This window comes from Phalacrocorax carbo, chromosome 21 (genome assembly GCF_963921805.1).
Source record: "Phalacrocorax carbo chromosome 21, bPhaCar2.1, whole genome shotgun sequence".
Taxonomy (NCBI): Eukaryota; Metazoa; Chordata; class Aves; order Suliformes; family Phalacrocoracidae; genus Phalacrocorax; species Phalacrocorax carbo.
This window is the reverse complement of record NC_087533.1, coordinates 3,146,915-3,167,697: the sequence shown is the minus strand read 5'-3', so window position 1 is coordinate 3,167,697 and position 20,783 is coordinate 3,146,915. Positions and strand designations below refer to the sequence as shown.

At 53.2% G+C, this 20,783-nt stretch overlaps 1 protein-coding gene across 5 annotated transcripts in view; it reads right to left on the bottom strand.

Annotated features, from left to right (window-relative positions):
• Positions 1 to 20,783, bottom strand: part of LOC135316683 (protein CEPU-1) — a 354,709-nt gene that overhangs the window by 132,150 nt on the left and 201,776 nt on the right. For 2 of the 5 annotated variants that reach the window (XM_064470905.1, XM_064470908.1), the window contains exon 2: positions 11,020 to 11,104. In XM_064470905.1, the coding sequence (XP_064326975.1) occupies positions 11,020 to 11,104 (85 nt within the window). Of the gene's footprint in view, positions 1 to 11,019; positions 11,289 to 11,321; positions 11,403 to 20,783 lie in introns of those variants that run through there. The other 3 variants (XM_064470904.1, XM_064470906.1, XM_064470907.1) reach the window with 2 other exon arrangements.

Here is a 20,783-nt window from a genome sequence, read left to right as displayed (position 1 = left end):
GGACGGGAAATTGCTCTGCCCCTGCTGGGATCACTAAGGGGAGTGATGGATGAAAGGGAGGGAGAGGAGGAGGAAGCTGCGTCTTAAGGCTCTGCAGCAGCAAATGGTCTCGGCGATTAAAACTGAGTGGGCAGTTGTGTATCACTCTGGATTTTCTGCCTGTTTCATCGCTAGCAGTGACTCAGGAATATTCTTCATCGCCCTCAAGCGAGGATATGATCATTTTCTGCCACTTGAGATGAGGCTAATTTTACAGCAGCTTAGAGAGAGAGATGTCATGTGCTGATGTCTATACTGCCTGCATCACACATCAGTGCAGCACGGCAAGACTATAGGTGCTGACTGCTGAAAGTTATACCACCCGATGCTGGGAGAGGAGCGCTGTGGGCCAAGGGAGGGTTGTTTGGAGCTGCAAGAGTCCCTGAAAGATGAAAGGAGCAAAAGCAGCACAGGACTGAGGCTTCCCAGCCAGGAGAAAGACAACAGCATCCCCTCTCCAGTTTGGTTCGTTAGGAGGAGAGAAGCATCCAGACTGCCTGAAGGGTTTGAATATGCTCCTAATAGGACAAGCACGCTGAGCAAAACTGATGAGCTCAAAGGACAGATCTCTCCACTCAAATCCAACCCAGTCCCAGAGAGACCGAATTTACCAAAACCGAAGCCTGATGCATGAGAAGCCCATGCTCCAAAGCGAAAAGCATTTGCGGTGCCAGTGCCAAATTGCTCCCTTGGAGCATCAAAGCCCAGGTCTGGCTGGACTCTCCATCTCATCCCACCTGTGCTTCCCACGGCGCTGGGACAAGATGGCAGAGGAACCGGTGCCACCACCGGCGTGGCAGCTGGAGCGCCCGGCATCCTCACTGGGAACCTACCAGCGCTACGGCCACATTCAAATCGGTTTTCTTGCTCACTGATCAGGCCATTTATTTATTTTCGAGCTGCAAAAGCTGCCTTCGCACCAGGCCCTGGCAATGCCTCGCTGGGCTCCCTGCGCGAAGCCACAGTCTCCCAGCCACCGGCCGGCATGCGATTCTTTGACAGCCCTGGCTTCAGGAGCTAACTGGCAGTGGTAGCTGCATTTGCAGGGGAAACGGAGCGGTACTGCCAGCTTTTAGTGACAAAAGGAGTGTTTATAACAGGCGCAGTGACAGCTGTCCGAATGCCACATTTATTTACAAAACGTTAGTTAAATTACTGACAGTTGGCACTGCAAAGGGAAGCTGAGAGGAAGAGCTGACATCTCCCCATCGCACTAATTCGGCAGCCCCGCGGTGCCTCTCCGCACCCCGCGGGGTTTCAGCCTCCCTTTCCACCGCGGGCTGCAAACCCCTCGTGCTCAGGACATCGCTCTGCACCTTCCCTTCCCACTGCCCCTGCAAGCGGCTCGTGCTGCAACCCCCACCGGCCCCGGAGGGTCGGCCCCAGCAGGGTGGGTGAAGTTTCTCCTACCCAATGCACTGCCATCAAGCCTTCAGTCTTTTCTAGAAGGACCAAGAGGGTATTTATCACCCTGCGTTCTCTTCAGGCCTTGGCCGTCTGTTGAGACAACTTAGGGCAGTGCCACTTGAATGGATGGAGGTCACCAAGCGGACCTCTGAATGGCCAAAAACGTCTGGCATGCTGGTTTCAGACACACAGAGGTATCTGAGGTGAAGGGCCACATGTCTCTCTAAACAATGTCTGCAAGCTGCTGGCTTGAAACCAGCAAGGAAATTGCAGCTGCTGTCCTCCACGAGCCAAGGACAACCAGAAAAATTTAGGAGACCCAGCTGACATGCACCAGTGAAGGCATCTCCCTCAACCAACCACCTCCATGACTAAGCAATAACAACCCAAGACAGGATTTTGACCTTCCTTCTGACCGTGTCCTACCCTGCCACAGGGTATAAGCACCTAGAGAGGGAAGAAGCTTCCTTTAATTTCACGAGTACACAAGTCAAGGCTAATGGATACCTCCTGATCCTCGTGTTTGTAGAGGACTAAATCACATCACATAACACACACACCATCAGAGCACCTCCAAACCGCTCCCTCCCAGCGCTGCCGCGTTTTGCCCTGACTCTCACACTGTGCAAGTTTGCTGAGCAAACAGGGTCATGACGTGCGTTGGCCAGCCTGAAATGCGGCCTCGGAAAACATATATTCAACATCAACTTTGTTCGATTCAAAGCAGAACAGCTCCTCCAACTAGAAGGATAAAATAGGAGGGATGAAGTATGACGGAAAAATTGACTCCAAGATGTAAAGCGGTTCAGAGATGAGCATGGAAAGATCTTTTTTTTTCAGCTAAAGGGAAACTCTGTGCATCCAGAAATCCCTCCCTTCTGAGACTGAGTGAAATCAAAATCACACTATTTCCTATAAGACACTTTTAAACCCAAAATCTCGCTTTAGCTTAATCAGAGCGTTTCCTGTAAAATTTGACAAGATGCTTCAATGAACTCAAACTCAGATTAAAAGAAAGAAATACTATTTTTCCAACCAAACCCAAACCTGCCCTTTTCCCATAAGGAAATTCTGAGGTAAATATTTTCCAGTCAAGGTACGCAAGAAAGAAACAGATCGTTTAGTAAAAAGGCCTGTTTCAGAAATAATAAAAAATATTAGTTTCTTATGTAACGGATAGTACAAGCCTGAAATTTTTGAATGAAAGTATGAGAAGCAGGTGCTCGCCTAGCTCCCGCTGAACTGCATTGCAAGAAAAGCACCAAGCCTTTAGAGACTTGCAAAATACTCAAGTTTTCACCTAGGTCACTCTTCCTTTGAACTCCTCAAAAGCTTTCCACTGGACTATAAGAGAAGAACAGGGATGTAAGATAATAAAGATTATCCTGGAATAAACCCTACAGCTATAATTCACTGAATTTGGAGGACTTAAGGGTAAGAACCCAAATATACCCTCAGGTATTAGTGCTTGGCCTATCTGCAGGTCCAAACCACCCTGAGATTCGGAAGCAGCTCTGAACCTGGAGCTGCCCTGCTCTTCTTTCATACCTTTGAGAATTTGGTTTTCTTGACAGCTTTCTATCATGCTTCTTATTAGAGATGTGTAAGAACCGTAAGTCTGAAACAGTGGTTTTGCCGGACAGAGGATGTGAAGCTGGGAAAATAATGATTCTACCATGGAGGGAAGATTAAAAAAAAAAAAGGAAAAAAACCCAAATCAGACTCAAAAATCCAAAGTAATGAACGTTTGGATCGTGTCCGGGGCTCTGCATGTGTCTGATAAAACAGACGCAGGTGTCAGAGCCATTTATGGTTGCAGGCGCAGAGCCGGTCAAAATCTCCGATCTCTGGGAAAAAAAAAAAAAACAAACCTGTGATATTTCACCAGCTGCTCATGTTGGAAGGTGGTTTTATTCCTTATTTACTCTGTCCTCATTGACATGCAGAGCTGGACTCGCACGTCTCCTGTTTGACCCTTGGTGTCCTTTCCTATTCAGCACTCTCCCCAAAGGTGTCCCCACCTTCAGACCAGGCTCAGCTCTCCAGACCTTGTCTCCGTCTCACTGACACTGGCTTTTCCAGGGGAGAATCCAGCTGCAAAGCCAAGTTTGCCTTCAGCCTTTCCGTACCCACCCATCTGCTCTTCTGCCTCTTCACTTTGCGTATAAACTAATGACTGCTTCCCAGCATGACTGCTGGTGGTGAGAGCCAACACCACTCACCGCCAGCTGAAGAATCCTTATTTAAAGCAAGATTTTTTAATATACTAATGATTAAGACGCGTTTGGCATTTCAGCAGATGCTGCAGCATCCAGACGGCTAAGCCCAAGTCTCAGACTTGGCTCCTTCACAGCCTTGCACCTCCGAAAATTAAACCTAAGGAGAGCAGAAGGTATTTCCCATTTGCTTTGCAAGGGCGCCGCATGCAACGACGAGCAAGCTCTTTCTGGTAGGAGAGGGCTTCTTCTGCATTGCTATTCCACGCACAACCCGTTAACAGTTTGCATATTGTAGCAAGACTAAAACGCCATCTTCCAACCTGATCCACAGTCCATTACAGTTAGGATAACGACTTGTGGTGACATTAATGAGCACTGGATCAGCCCCTTTGTCGGCATAAATCTCTCTATTGCATTGGTGGAATTGCATTTTCCCATTTGCTTGTTTGTTTGGCTCTGTAGTCTCATTACAATTTCTATTAGCCCGTTCTCCCACTGATACGGTTGTAGATTAGTTCCTTCCTGATTTTCCCTTTTTCTCCTAAAGGAAAATAAGGGTGTCTGAGCACAGACTGGCAGGTTTGGGTGGGTCTGGGAGGAGGAAAGAACAACTCTGCTAGACAAAGAGGAGCATTTTTCCAACAGCGTAAGTTGGAGTAACTCCAGTGAAGCCAACAGAACAGACAATGATTTAGGCAAGCTGGAGAAGACCCACATCCCCAGCCCACCTCTTGCTAACACACGCATGGAGCTGCCAGTTCACAACATGCAGTGCCAAGAAGTGGCGTGCTCGTTGCTGCAAAGGACTGGGCCAAGGTGGAGCGGGGCAGCACAGGGACGGCACATCAGGGTGGCCAAGAGATGAGGAAGCGAGACGTGAGGCCGGTTGCCACCTCTTGGACTGTCACCCACAAGCGTCGAGGCTTAGATTAGCTCACAGTCATGATGAGAGCATCTTCTCAGCAGAGTTTGGGGCTATGGGTAGTCCCACAGTTGGGGATGGCACTGCTTTTGCTGGCCCCAACCCCTGATTTTGCTTCAGGTCCTACCTAATGGTCATCCAGCAACCAAGCAGCCCTGCAGTACCACAACCCTACACCATATACCCCTGCCATGACAATTCCCTGGCACCTCCAACTGGAAAACGCTCACGGTAGCCCCTTTAAACTCCAAGCAAGGGCAGGACACTGGTGGACATCCATGGTGCCCTCCAGTAGGACACTCTTTGCGTTTTCCTTACAGAGGGATACATCCTGCTGCAAAAAGACTGCAACGCAAGCAGATGACTCACGGAGCTAGAGAAAGGAAGCGTTGCAATTGCCGCACACGAATATACACATTTATAGGACCTAGGAGGGCACCTAACATCACATAAGGAGTCGATAGCAGGGCTAAGAATGGAACCTCCATTTCATAACCCCAGCTTAGCCACCCCAGCAACTCTTCACTGACCAGCAGTCACATGCAAGGCCGCTCTGACCTCCCTTCTTCCTCATCTTTCTTCCTCCTCATCAGCCCTTCCCATCCCAGAGGAGCAGGATACAAGTCTGTTGGACTTAAATCTTTCCAGAGCTGGTAGATCGGAGATGCTTAACCCTGTGATGGAGATGACAGCTCCAGAAAGGCATGCTTATCCCCTAGGAGACCCCAGCCCAGACAGCTCCAGTGAACTAAAGGCAGCAGCCCTACTGGGAGAGCTATAAAGGGAAACCCTCCTCTGGCACAGCAATCAGGAGCTTGTCTCATCTCAGATGGAAATTGCACTCAGGGAAAAAAAAAAAAATCCATGCATATGACAATTTTTTTCCCCACTTTAAGCTGATTCCATCTCTGAGATGGGAGAGAGGTGGCGAAGATTTGCTGACATGTCACTTTAGCAATAAACTCCTCTTTCAAAAACATGCCATCGCAAGCAAAGCAATCGACTCGCAAGCTACAAACAGCCGCGAGCATCGCACGTGGGCACCGCTCGGGGCTTCTGCAGCCCCTCTGATGGAGGATCTCCAGGAACATGGAAACGAAATCCTGGCCAGAAAGGAGAACCCAGCAGTCATGGGAGGACGAGAGGGGCAGGGGTGAAGTGGCACCACGCACCGATGGGAACAGAAACTCAAGTCCTAACCCTCAGAACTGCTCATATTTCCACTGATTTCCTGAGTAAGGGCACAGGTACAGAAAAACATGCTCTCCCCTTCCTTCACCTTAATACAAGAGGGGTCACCACAGCCCTGAATTTATGCCCTAACCCTCAGGAACAAAAAGGAGAGAGGTTTGAAGGAGAAGGGGAGCGTGCTGGAGTCAGGAGGATAAACCTTGGTTGTTAGTGTATGAGTCTCCATCCTCACCCCAGGCCTGCGGGACTGCTGGGGCTGGTCCTAACCAAGCCCATGCGCTCAGTAACCAACGACAGCAAAGGAATTACACCTTGGACTCCAGGCTATGTCCCCCTGGTCTGGGCTTGGGAAGTGGACAGGGAAAAAAACAGGAGCTTCGCTCTCTGCTGGCTGAGGCTCTGAAATAAATAATTGTAGCAGGACAAAAAATACCGGGTACTGAGCTCGGAGGCCGTCAGAACGGGGTGAGTATTTCACGGGAGCAGCTTGCCACAGGCCTGAGCCCTGGGGAGGGAGATGCGTGCCAATTCGGTAATAAGGAGCTTGGCGGTTGTGCAAGGATGGGGTGTGTTGGGCAAGCAGGGCAGGAGATGGGACGTCTGCGATGAGCAGCGCATGACTCAGGGCGTCCATGGGGTTGACAGCATGTGGGAAAGGGCTGGAGAAGCCATGCCCCTCGCTGGGGTTATCGCAGCTCCTACCACCCGTGAAGGGTGTGGTGGGAGTGGGGAGCCTCGAGCAAAACAGACAGAGCTGTGCAGCTTCCAAACAAGCCTTAGCAATCACGGCTGGACCCTTTCATGAACAGCTTCTGCCCTGTCTTGCTTGCTTTATTCACACCAGGAGCCCAGCCGGGTGCCAAGAGTGCCCTGCGAGCCCCCCATCGCTCAGCCCTGAGGCTACGGTGGTGGCGAGCGCCACTTTGTCAGGGACAGAGAGCCCAGAGTGGGTTCCCCTGCCCCCCAGCAGGCTTTCTGCACTCATCGAGTGCAAACCACAAAGGCAGCTGCCCAAAACCTCAGCTGAGAATAGCCATCGCTCAAGTCCCGGCAGAAGCAGCCCTGCCACGGAATAGGGGGGAGACGCACAGCATCCCCCAGGACCCAAGGGAACGCAGCATGCTGGAACACACCACGCTGCTATCCATCAGCGACCGGCCCTATTTTTCATATTACACCATAACAACATGAAAAGGCAAATTCCCGTGGATAAAGAGGCAGCAAAGATTTGCAGCAAAACCATTTCTGAGAAAGATTCTTTGCTGCTTAGCAAACAAGCACTTTCTGTTTGCATCTGTCAAACAAACACGCTTAATTTTGTTTTGTTTCGCAGCCAACTTATTATTTCTCCAAAATTATTTCAAGAGCACAACAGGGGCAAAATAAATTTGCAAAACAGGCTTAGGTAAACCATGGTAGAGCTTAGCGGCAAAGAGCATGGCCCTTTTCAAAGCCCAAGTGAAAACCACAGGAAACATCAGGGTTAAAAACAAAGATTTGACTCATATTAAACTCAGATTTGAATTTTAGCGTTAGAATGAAAGGGGGAACAACGAACAGAATTGCGTCACCCTGCCAAGAAAACCAGAGGAAACGTACAGAGAAGTGGCCCCCGTCCTACAGCCAGATCTGCACGCCATCTGCCTGGGGCACCGGCGAATTCGGGGGGATACCACGCGAGTGCCTGGGCATGCTGGTGGGATCGTCAGAGCCTCGCCGTGGAAAGCGCTGACTGATGCCAATTAAAGTGAAATTATAATCAAGCCATTTGTTTTGGGGCCGAGAGAACGGCTCCAAAGGTCTCAGCAACGCCTGGATGTGGTTCAAATGCTGGATGAAAGTTCAGCACAGGTCTTCTCCAGCACGAAGCACTCGCTGCCGGTGAGGGCAGATGCTGTCCGCACGTGGTGGGAGGGGATGCAGACCAGCCTCATCCTCACGATGTGCCCTTGCAAGAGCCAGCAAGAAAGACAGCTCCGACCCAGCTTGTCACACACGCGAGCCCTTGGTACAACCCCAAGAGCAGGAGCAGCCCCAGCTCAGGGACTAGAGCGTGCACCAATAAAAACACCAAGCTGTTGGACCCAACGCCCACAAACCCTTTTCCTATTCCTGCAGGTTTTGCTGCCTCCAGGAGTAAAATCTGCCCCTCCTATCCCAGACGGTCGCTCTATCCCATGGTCTAACCCTAGATTTAAATTTAATACAGTGATCTGAAGTGCTGTTACCAAAGCAAGACACATGACTGTAGCCCTCCAGCAGACGTCACGAGACAGAAAGAAATATCTGAGCATCTCTGGCGACTCTGATCCTAAACTGACTCCTAACAGTAGATTTACGGTAGCTGGGTTTGCACGGAGCAAAGCCTGCGCCCTTTACAATGGGGGAGTCTCCTCGCAGCCGTCAATCCAGTGTCTTTCTCCAGTGCTGAATTAGCTCTGCTCAGAGGGGTGGCGGGGATGGAGCTGAAACGAGCCTCCTTGGCAGGGCGCCGCTGCTCGACAGCAGCTTGGGGTTCTCGGCGCCCCGCCACCCCAGATAAAATAACCTATTTCCAACAGCCAAGCCCTCTCCCTCGGGGGGACAGGACTTCCCGAGCACTTCAGAGAAGCAGCAACTTCTGCTGCTAAGTTCTTAGCTTGCTCTCCCTTTTGTCAGCGGTGAAAAAGAAGGGACCTCTAGAAACGTCTCCATCCTTCCAAATCCTTGGCTGCGACTCACCATCCTCTCATCCCACATGGAAACGCATAGGAAAAGAGGGGACCCTATACTTTCCCTTCCCATGTACCCTTCCCTGACTGCCACCCTGGCAGGGCTGGGGAGAGGGAAGGGCTGCTGCCTGTGTGCTGGGCAGGAGGTGGCCGGGAGCAGCGGCGGGGTCCGCCGAAGCCTTTCTGAGCGGCATTGCTATTCTGAACAAGTTAACTCCTCCACAACAGATCGATGGCTACGCCGGGAGCCGGGCTGGGGCTAGGAGGGGAGCAGGCAGGAATATTCACGCTTCCTTGATTTCCTTCTCTGGAAATGTGTGTTTTTTCACGTGCTCTCCTCTCGGCTCCTGCCACGGTGCAGCATGGCTGCAGGGACCGGGACCTACTGCGGGATGCAGCAGTGTACCGCTGCCTGCCGGACTAACTAACCGCTCCCACCTCAAACCAGAAAGAAAATACCCCAAAATGCCAGTGCAAAACACAGTCCTCCACCTCTCTGGCTACCAAACCAGCGCACTGGGCTGGCAGCAGCAGCAGCGAGCCATTAATTCCAAGAGCAATGCCCACTCCAGGGGCGGGACAGCAGGAATATCACTGGCACAGCAGGAATATCATCGCCACAGTTTGCATACCACAAAGCCCATGTGCCCGTCTCCTGGGGCACGCTAGTACGGGCCAGCTGCCTGCACAGGGACACGGACACCCCTTGCCACCAGACAGGCTCCCCAGCTGCACTGGGATGCGTACGGCAGCTCTGGGGCAATGACAAGCCGCTGCCCCCCCTCTCCAGGGCCACCTCCCAAGGGCAGGATCTGTCCCTCTTCCCTCCAGGCCTCACGGACAGAAGAAAAGCATCCCTCCTGCTGACTCACCCCAGCATCCCTTTGTTCTCCACGACACGGGGTGAGCAGCCAGTGCCGGGGCACACCACCGGCATGGTCTGCGCTGCAAACCCTGTGCCAGAAACCTTTTGCAGGCCCCCACTACAGCTGGAGCAATTTACCTCCTTCCAGTAAGTTTGCACAGCACCCGTGCCCGTACCACCCTGCTGCTGCCACTCTCCTGTGTATTTTGCTGCCCAGACCTCCAGTAACCCAAACCCCTCCCTGTTTGATACCCCCCCTCCCCCCCCCCCCGGGGAAGAACTGTAGGATTTTTGGTGCTTGGGAGAGCCCAGCAATTCAGGAGAGGAAAAGCTCTACTTTTTCTTTTCAGCCCAGCTCAGTGGGGCAAATTCTTAAGCAAACACCCCATCCTCCACCCCCGGCCACCTATTTTCAAGCCTCTTTGCCCAGTCGTGCCATGACGCAAGACAAATCCAGAGGGACCGCCACAACACAGCTCCCTCCCTTCCTCCTGGGAACGTGCAAGGGCTGGGGAGGGGGGGGGAAAGATGCTCGGCTGCAAACAGCTGAGTTGCAGGAAAGACACGGGGAGGGGGTTCACGTTTCCAGGGGGCCAAACCAAGCCATAGTTTAAGTCTTCCCAGTGCTTGGAGAAAAGACCTGGCTGAAATTCCTCCTTAGGTATGTTTTTTTTTATTTTTCTGCCCTGGCTTGGCCCTGCTCCACTCGCTGGCGTAAAGCAGGAGTGCGGCTTTCACCGCACACACCCAGCTGGCCCCGCAGATGTTCGAGTCACCTATGCAACGCGCCGGCGGAGGAAAGTCACTCCCCAGCACACCGGAGTTGCAAGCGCGGCTTCCCAGCGCTGCAATTAAAACCTGGCTTTTTATTTTTAATGTCCCTATCAAACGTCCTCGCCAGGATCTCTTCTGGGATGACTGCACCCATCTGCCGCGAGGACAGGGATGCATAAGATGTCCCAGAAGTTATGCCGAGCAAAATTATGGTTTTCTTGGCAGCCCCTGCACCCCTCAGATTGCTGCTGCAGGTGACAGGACCCCGGTGCAACGCCCAGCTCCACATTTCCCCCCACCCCAAAGAGTTAACGCTGGCAGGTAGCACCAACCCCCTGCCTTCCCAGCAAGGGGATTTTTAAGGAGGGCAGCATCCACCACCCGGAGCCAGCCACCATCCTGCACCCCCCTCATCCCAGCAGATCTGGGCATGGGGAAGAGGCACAAAACACCACTGGGCGGTCGACAGCTCCCCCTTTCCCCAGGCTGGTCTGACAGGCACGAAGGCACCCCCGGCACCGCACCCCAGGAGCAGAGCGATGTTTACCCCCACCAAACGCAGCCAAATTGCCTGAGCCATGACTACCGACAGCAGGAGCCGTGCCCGTGCCTCACACCGGTGCAGGGCAGGGGGCCAAGAGGGAATTGCACTCCCCTTTTGATATCCCCCAGTAACTTTCCCAGCGGTGACTAGGGGGGCCGAGCCAAAGCCCGGTCCCCTGGCACCCACATCTCCCTCTCGCTTGCTGCCCGGCGCCTGTCCTGCACCACCGGTCGACATGATGCAGCCCCCTTGGGGAAACTGAGTCACGTCCCCAAATGCACCGGCTGCCCTCCCCACACAGCAGGACCCCCCCGTGCCCCCCAAGGCAGAAATCCAGCTGCTCCTACCTGAGCGTGGCGCTCTCCCCTTGCCGCACAGTCACGTTGTCCATAGCTTTGGGGAAGGTGGCATCTCCGCTGCGCACGGGCACTCCTGCGGGCACAAGGAAGAGCAGCCTGAGACAGAGGACGACTAGGCACCTCCAGGGCAGGGCTAAGCACCCACCGACCCCCATCCTGGGCAGCAGGGACTTTTCCAACAGGCAAAAAACACACCCGACAAGGCCACCGGGAGCGAAAAGGGGGACTGGGGAGGGGGGGGGAGGAGGGAGGGGGTGCGTGTGTGGGGGGACGGGGGGGAGCAAAACCACCGGGGCGAGCGATGCGGAGCTCCACGGAGATCAGGAGAGCCCCCGGCAAGGCAGCCTGCGAGCACTGAGCCTGCCGAGCGGCATCCGGAGGGAGTCCCCAGTATCCTTGGGTGAGGGAGGAGGACGGGAGGGCCGGGGGGGAGGAGGAAGAGGAGGAGGAGAAGTGGCAAAGGTGCTGGACGCTGGGCGAGCCGGCTCTTCCCGGGAAGCAGTCCGAGGCTCACTTGGGCGAGGAGGCACCGGGGGAGCCGCCCGGCTGCGCCCCGCTCCCGCCCCGCACACTTGTCCCGAGTTGGCAGCTCCCCTCCGCAGCGCGGAGCGAGGGCAGTCCAAAAACCAGGAAAAAACAAAAAACCACCCCCGGAGCAAGCTAGCAAACGGGTCCAGATGCAAAAAGGCACAGCGGGCAAAGGCGTCCGAGATGCCCGGCAGTTCCTCTCCTCCAGCCCTGCTGCCGGGTCCCGAAGGCGGGCTGGTCCAGGCGGGATGCAGGATGGCGGGATGTCGGATGGGAGGGATGTCAGGGCGGCGGGATGCAGAACGCGGGGATGTCAGGATCGCGGGGTGCCGGAGCCCCCAGCTGCCCTCAGCGGAGGGAGAACAGGGCGCGGGGAAGCGGGCGAGGCGGCGGCAGCAGCATCCCAGCCCCGCCGGCGCGGCTGGCCGGCAGCATCCCTGGGCGGCGCGCAGGATGACTTCCCGGGGTTGTCATGGCAGCGGCTCCATCACTGACCGGCACTTTGGCTCCCGCACTCCCGCACGCACCGGAGCACCCCGCAACACCCACCGCACACCCACCAGTGGGGAGCGGAACGGCGGCGCACACTTCACACGCCAGCCTTTAACCCCTGCCGCACCGCGCTCCTCGGGGGACGGCATGTCAGGACCCCCCCTCTTTCCCCTCGCTTCCCCGGCATGCTTACCTGCACCCAGCAGCCAGCACCGGACTACCTCTAACATTTGCCCTCCTCTACCTCTGCACCATCCCCTTCCCCAGTGGCAAAGCCACTACTCAGGAGGGGAAACTGAGGCACGGGACAATTCCACACACCCCCCCCAAGAAGGCAGGTGGTGACGAGGAGAGGCAGGAGTGTGCCCTCCTGGTCCTCTGAGCCTCGCAGACGCACAGCATGAGCTTAAGTGGCAAATTCCACCCCAGACGTGAGCACGGTCCCCGCGTACTTTTTTATCAGCTCATAATTTAACAAATATCACATTTGCTTATGCCTAGTAATTCCTCCTTTCCTCCGCTAGCGGCTAAACACATTAATATTTCCAGGCACAGTTTCATGCTGGTAAAAGGTGCCGGGGAGCCATCCTCAGAGCACGAAGTCCTGGAGCCACCGAGCAAACGCTGAGTGAGCAGCCAAGCCACAGCTTTCGGGGCGCTGCGCCCCTGGAAGCCCCCCCCCAGAGCCACGGCAGCCCAGCGTTAGGGGAAACCAGGCCTCCTCCACCCGCCGTCCCCAGTGACTTCTCCGCGACACGGGACCTTATCCAAAGTCCTCCCTCCCTCCATTCCCCACCGTGTGCTCTGCAGCTATTACACGGCACCAATTTTTTTTTCTTCTTCCCTGAAATCGCTGCCAACCTGTGCTGGATTCCAACTGGTGACCTAGATGTGAAAGGATCCATAGCCCGTTACTAATCCCTGGAGTCTCCGAATCCCCTGTAAACTACTGCTTAATTCACTAACTGTGCTATTTAATCTCCCAAACATTATGAGCTGTGCCGGGCAGAGGAAACACTCAATCAAATAAAGCTTTATTATTATTGTGCGTGCTGATAGGTCATATGAGAAGGGGATTGCTTTGCAAGTCACTCTACTTCTTCCTCTTCTGAAGGCTCTGCTCCTTGAATTTAGCACTGGTGTGACATGCTGCCTCGAGCCCTACTTTTCCCCAGAGGAGACAGCAGCTTTCCCCGGCTCTTGGCAGGAGGAGTTTAATCTCCGCAGTTCACTCCTCTCCTGGTCGGTCTGGAAGGGGAGGGGTAAACGCCTGCCTTTAGCAGACCCTCTTTGGGCCCACAGATTACATGGGAGGGGTCTCTGAAAGCCGACTGCAAAAAGCGAGACCATGGGCGGTAGCGTGGAACTCCCCGTACAGGGTCATGGCATTGCACTGGGTGTGCGCAAGTCAGCGAAGACAAAAAAGAGACACTGCTTTTGCTCATTGCTGCAGCATCCAAGCACCCCTGGCAGGATGGGGACCCCGCCGTGCTACCTATTCGCTGCTGGGGAACACCCTTGCGCGCAGGACCTACGAGCCATCGCCAGGCTCATCATGCAAGAGCCCGCTCTCTTTGTGAGGCTGCTCCTTTGGATGGGCAGAGACCATCTCCTGAGTCAGCAAAACCAAAGGGATTCCAATAACCACAGCCAGTTAACCTTTTAACACAGCCCAGATTGCCAGGAGCATCTTAAATCACAAGAGAAAGCACCCGCCTATGCTGAAAGTGTGCGAGGCTGGGGCAGAACGTGAGCTGCTGAGCAGCTTCAGCCCTCACGAGGGCTGAATTTGGCCCACTGTTAAGAGATCATCAGCATTGGTTGAAAATCCCAAGGAATTTAAATCCAATATCGCCGGCTCCTGCATACTAAAGCCCAGCAGAATCCCTGGGCTATCTCCCCGTCTCCAGCTCTGCCTCTCTTGCATACATACAATGTCCATATAAATCAGCCTGTCACAGCTCGTCTCTTTTCTGACAGCTGTAATTGCTTCAGACTATAAAAATATCTATAGACAATAAACACAATGCACGAAAACAGCAAAGAGAAAACGAAATCAAGATTCCTTTAAATAATTCAGTTGCTCCAGCAGCAGAGGAGCCAGCAACTGAGTCCAGCTGTGAAGGTTCAGCAGCAAGAGAAAGAGAGCTTTGTAGCTTCCTCTGGGGATGAGAGAGTCTTTTTTCCTTCATTGGTTTTTGACCACAGCAGAAGAAGAGTCTGCCGTACATGGGCTAAGCCACTCGCAAAGCAGCACCTATCCGAGTGCGAAACACAGCCTCTTGCTTTCAGCTTCTTCCCTTTCTTCCTACTTAGATAAAAGTCGGGTTTGTTTTTTTTTTCTCCCTTGCAAGCAACAGGCAGGAGACAAACACAACGAGCAAAGCACAGGCACACTCCAGGTGTATATTTATCTCCGTATCTATTTCCTCAACCTCCTTCTTTCCAGCAAGGCTAAAGGCCCCCCTCTCCTGGCAGAGACCACAAACAGGGTAGCACGAGCAGCGCGGGCAGGGAAGCGAGGGCTGGCATTGCTCGGCACTGCGGTGGCAAGAGGAGCAGCGGCACGGATGGAGGCGGGGGAAGGATTTCCCCTGGGGAGATGGCAGCTGGCAGGGAGGATGCCCAAACCAGGGACGGGGAAGGGGTTAGAAGGAGCAAGAGCCTGTGGGTTTGCTTTGCAGAAGAGCATCTCTGTTGGAGCAATCAGAGAGGCGATAGCCAGGGAGAGGGAGTCTTGCAGGCAGAGCAGAGGGCAGCGACTGCAAGCCCGGCAGTTTGTCAGCCAAGCAAAACCATTTTCAGCAGATATTTACTCAATTTTCTAGAAAGAGATTGGTGGCAATTGTGAGAAGGTGGCAATGCCAGTTCACAGCGACTCCCGTTATCTTCTTTCTGTCCTTGGCTCACGTGGGCCTTCCTGCCAGCCAGCTGGGGCTTTCATTTTAAGATTTTAAGCAAATCGGTCCCCAGAAATGCCCCCAGGGAAGAACCGCAGTGTTTGGCCTGGGCCAGCATTTCCCACAGCTGGCTGCGAGGGACCCTGGCTCCTTCTGCAAGGCCCGGGAGCCTTCCAGCAAACGCCGCCCCAATCTCAGGCTTTTTACGCAAAAGCAAGCCTAAGCGTCTAATCTGCAGATTCAAGCAGTCCCGAAGGCTGATAACCAGATGCAAAATTGCAGTTAAGGTTCCTCTATCAAGTAAAACAATACGATTGCCGCTTTTTTTTTTTTTTTTGGCTTTCTCAGACATATCTAGCAGAATTCCAGCACCTGTTTTGCATGTAGCTGCTTGCAGGGACGGCCGATAGATCCTCCCATACAACCCGTGCCTATATACCTGCCTGCAAACTTATATACATACAATACTACATCTCCTCACACCGAAAGACTCCATTCCTGGGGAGAAAAAAAATCACTTTCAATAAGTAGGTCATAGCAAGGCAATTTGTACGGCCAGATTTTTCTTTTAATTCCTTTTTTCCTTTTCAGGAAGCTGATAGATGGCAATCTATAACCCCAAAGTGGAAATTTATTTTTAATCTGAAATTGCCAAATATGATCAGAAGCATAATTTATGCTCGAGCCATTCTCGTTCCTTCAAAATGAAAACATGATTTCATAACCCCATTCGTGCTATCACATACCACATTATTCTCCAATAAGCCCGGAGTTGCAAAAAAGTGCTTAATTTTCTTGGCATTAGTCAGGTGAATGACACACGAGTCCGGAGGAGCTTTTCCTGAATAACTCTGAGCCCTCAATGCCTACAACCATTCACGGCAGACACAAAGGACGTGGGCTCCGGCTCAGCTCACCACGCTGACTCATTTATCCCCTCGTTAACGGTGGCCCCAATTAAGATACAATGATCGAGAGCCTTACTTGGCTGGAGCCATTTTGAGCCCTTCTCGCCCCAAAGGCATTCCTGCACCGAGCTGGAAAAATTGCCCGACTGGGGACGTTTCTAGGCCAGTTTTCTGAATGCAAAGAGCATCGTCACGGGCACTCGGCCCTCCGTCCCTTGCACTGAAGGCAGGCAGTGACTACCAGCACCTTCTTCATGGTCTTTAAAAACAACGCAGGAGACCCCATTAATCCCCGCTAAAGATGCCGTTAATATTTAACTAGCATTTATACCAACTTACAGTAACCGTCCTATTAAATTCGAATAAAGTGTGCTTTTGGGAGCCTTCCCCTAAAGCCACGCCGGGATCCGCCACCCTGCTGCCTGCCCTGCCTGCACTTTGCACCAGGCGCCTCGCCGTAAAAAGGAACATTTTGTTTGCCCTTTAAAAAACTGCCGGGCTTGGGTTTGTCGCTCGGTTCTCAGAGGCTGGGGATTTTTTTCAAGCACTAGTTAACTCCTTCCAGGGCACCCCTGGCTGAGCGGCACCGCCTGGCGCTCGCTGTGCTGCAGGACCAGACACCCCGTGAAAGGTTGCAAAAGCCTGCCCTGATTTCACGGTTCAAAGCCAAAGCCAGCAAAGGATTCACCTCCCTACAACGCCTCAAGAGGTAACCCAGAAGTGCCTCCTGAGGAAGAGGAAGGTGGCACGGCCAGGAGGAAGACCCCATCACTAGCTGCCAAAGTACCCCATAGCACTGCCATCCCTTACATACGCAGAGCTATATGACAGCATGCCTGAGGATGCTCTGATGTACATTACGGATGGGCCAGGCAGTGCCGCAGCTTGGACACGAGCTCAGGAAGGAAGGGATGCATAGCGGTCCCCAAGGCCTGGCTTTTCCCTCGGGATTACTCCTTTCCCCCCCAGTTCTCAGAGTTTCAACCTTTTTCAACAGCCCAGCCAACACAACACGAGTATTTATGAAGTGACACCTCCATACGTGCAGCCTTAATATTAAACATCTATACAGGGAGTTAAAAAAAAGTGTCGAGGAGATACTGAGCCACGCTGGCACAGTGGAAGTTATGAGGAGGGATTGATTCTTGGTTCAAATCAATATTGGTTTTATATAAATCTGTTTCTAGTTGCATTGTTGTCATGTTGCTATATTAACGCCCCAAAAGGCATCCTATACGCGTGCGCTGCCTCCACAGCAGAGTTGGATTGGGATGAATCAGGTGCCAGACACAGCTGACGACATGGGATAAAACCATGCCATTAGCCATCTAATAGCATTTTATAAGCGTATGACATTAACCCAGTGCTCCACAACTCAATCCACTCTGCCTTTTAACAGGAATAAGTGCGCACGGGAAGAGCAAAAAAAAAAACCTGAATAGGCTGAAAAGCAAAGCCAGCCGTGCCTCGGGTCCCACCGCAGATATCTGGGAGCTCCAGCACGGCTACCTTAAATGCAAACACATGAGTTTCTCTCCCCCGAACTTCTGCCCACAGTCTGGGGGCATTCATGAGCTCTGCGTTGGATAACGCTTTGGAAGAGCAGCTCTAAGAGCTGCTGTGGCCTCTCCCGGGGAGCAAAGATGGTCCTAAACAAGACATACCAAGCCAAACCTTCCCCAGCCCATCTGGACATCGGCGCACGCACCCTAAACCCCGGGGGAAGCATATCCCTGGCTGACGCTGGCCCATCACCACATCCACCCCTCCTTCACCTCTTTTTCACCAGCTAAGCCCTTTCCTACCAGAAAGCTGCTCGGTCCGTGCAAAGCAGGTGGGGCAGGTACCAGGAGGGGCGTAGATACCTTAAGACCATGAAGTTCAATCAAAAGCAGATAATCAGAGCAGAGCCCCTGAAATCCCTCTTTTGAAACCACCGAGCATGCTCAGTGGCTCTCAGTGAAACCCCAGCCCACTGCCAGGTGTTCGCTATCTTTGAAAATCAGACTCTCCCGGACACATTGATTTGCCTCTTGCCCGCAGCTGGCTTTGGACGTGGATCACACGCCTTCAAAAACAGGCTGGTGAGAGGCAAGCTTTGCTTTCCGACTCCCGACCAGCCACAGCCAAGAAGGGGCTCCTTCAGATGTACCTCAAACCTGAACACCTGCACCTCTGCAGGGCCCGTCTTCTGCCAACCTTCAGCCTCATTTCCCAAGGCACCGAGGCTGCCAAATTACTCGAGCGCTCCTCAGGAACAAAAGCCGGGCGCGCTGCTGTCTGCCTGTATCAATTTGAGTTTTGTCACCGGTCCTCCGACCCTTGCGGCGCTATGCATCCAAGAATAATATTAATAATAGTCATGCCATTAAGCAAGATGCTTGGTTTGAATCTGAAGATTTTGAGAAATGATCTCATAAATTTAATTCCCGGGGTACCATCTTTGAGCGTTAACAGGCACAGTCGCCTCTGAATTCTGGGAAATGAGCATAATTACATGGAGATCGACAAGGCACAAATGCCAAGAATTCTGTTAACCTTTAATACTGCAAAAAAACTCTCCCCTTGTAATTATCTCTTTCCTTTGTCTTAAATGTTACTGATGAATATTTAGTGGGATAAGCAAATAAAAGGAGGCTGAGGGGCGCGAGGAAGTGCAGCCCTCTGCAGAGTAAGTCTGCAAACCTCACAGCATCGCCGCGGGTCGGGGCTGGGGGCAGGCTGGGACCCCAGGTCACAAAAACCGACACCCAGGACCATGACATCCCTGTGGTGACATGCAGCCACTGCAGAGCCAGCGGAGGGTAATTTGAGTTACACCGAAATCCAAATTAATTCCGGGCACTGCTGCAAACGCACCTTTGCTCAGGTCCGGGCTGTGGGTGGGGAGTGATCCCGCAGCCCCCAGCAGGACGGTTTCAGGTGCCCTTTCTCCAAACTGAACTTTGTCTTGGAATAAAACTTCCTGAGTAAAAAACACATCACCTTTCAAACATATCCTCCCTAGGGTTGCAAATGGCACTGCCCTCTTGCTGCACATTGAGTCTGATGGAAAGAAGATTTTCTCCCGGCGTGAACTGCATTAATATCTGTCACCACTCTGGCATTTCTGCCTATAATGATGAAAAATATGTGCAGAGAATGCGGGGTGCTCTCAGCATCACCTCCCTCCCCATGAAGCAAAATTAGAAGCAGCTGCTCCCATTCCCATCCTCTTTACGGCCCTACAGCATTATCTCTGGAAGCTTATTATTTGGGAGATGGCATGGGGATAACCGAGACTCACAACCTATCCATATTCAAAATGTGCTTTGCTGCAGATGGGGGCTCAGCTCTGCCCTCCCCTGAGCTGGAGACCCATGTAAAGGTCACTCTCCTCTTTTAATGTCGCATCAGACCAACCACTGCGTGAACAAGGGAAGGAAAAAGGCACATCTCCCTCACCGGATGGAGAAAGCCCGTCTCCGTCTCGGGAGGAGCGTGCTAGCACGAGGTGGCTGGGCTGTAACCGCCTAGAACACCAAACACTTTCGGACCACTGTCCAGGAGCCCAGGAAGAGGTGGAAGGAGCTTCCTCCTGGCTTTGAAGATGCTGCTTTCAACCGCATCCCAACCAGCAGACGGACCCGCTGGTTGGGATGAGCAAGGAGGCAGCGAATCCCCTGCCATGGAGGAGGGGGTTTGCAACACATCCCTGCACTTGCCCCAAAATGCTGGGGGGTGGGGGACAAGAGCAAGCACTGGTCCTGAGCGTGCCAGCCCCAGACCTCGGGATGTCACACGCCAGCTGCCCAGGTCCTCCCGCTCCTTGCTGCTGCGAGCTGTGCTCAAGCCAGCTGGAACCGCACCTTCCCGTCGCTCTGCGAACGGCTCCCAGATTAATCGACATTGCCCGGGGCCACCAAGTTTGTGAGCTGGTCCACCTTGGACTCCCGCAGGCCCACGGGAGAGGTCGGGTGTCACGGGTGAGGCTGGAGCAGTCTGCAGAGCAAACCTTTCCCTCCAGCCTCAAAGCGAGACCTCTACAGACTCCCTCCTCCCTCGTTCCAGGAGGAACGAAGCCATCGCAGTACGTATTCACAGAGGACCGGGGAGAAAAATGAAATAAAAGAGGTTAGCTCATTAAGTACGACGCCCACCCCTCCCAGGAGAGGTCAGAAGAACTGGCTTTGAGGTCGCTGAGAGGAGGAACAGTCAAAGCCCAGAGCTGGCACGGCTAACGGCAGCAAGGGCTCCAAACCTCCCCGAGGAGGGCAACACCACAACCAGCTCGGACCTGGGGTCCCAGCGGCCCCATCCACCACCACCCCAGTTGTTTCCAACCTCAGGACGTAGCAGATGTTTGCTCTCCTCCCTTCCCCCTCTCTTTTTGCCTGCCTTCAACGAGAGCGAGCTTTCTAGTCTCCAAGCTGCTTTTATGCCCCTTTAAAAGGTTATAAAAGCTGTCTTTATATTCCAATAAAGGGATATAAAACCAACCTTTCTCGCAGTTCAGTAAATGTGGTTAACTTTTCCCCCCATTAATACTTTTTGCCTCGGTGCCATGCGCATGCACGGGCAGCTGCAGGGCGCGGGGGAGGACGGGGCTTCGGGCATCGTGTCCCAAGGGGGAAGGAGCAAGAGGCCGAGCCCGGGTCAGGCTGAGGGCACCAGGCAGGTCTGATGCCAAGCAGAGATGGGCATCGTGACGCCAGCTGCTGCCCAAAGAGGAGGGATATGAGGCTACAGAGAGAAACTAATCACTGGACATCCCGGGCTGGTGCGTTTACTCCAAAGAAAACACCTCCTGAAAGCTGGTGCGAGCCAAGGAAGGGCTATGCTACACCACGATAAAAATTCCAAGGGACCAAGTGACGGACTATATACATCAAGGGGTGAGCAGTTGCCCAGCAGGGTTTTGCATCTCCTGGCAAAGCTCCCTTGA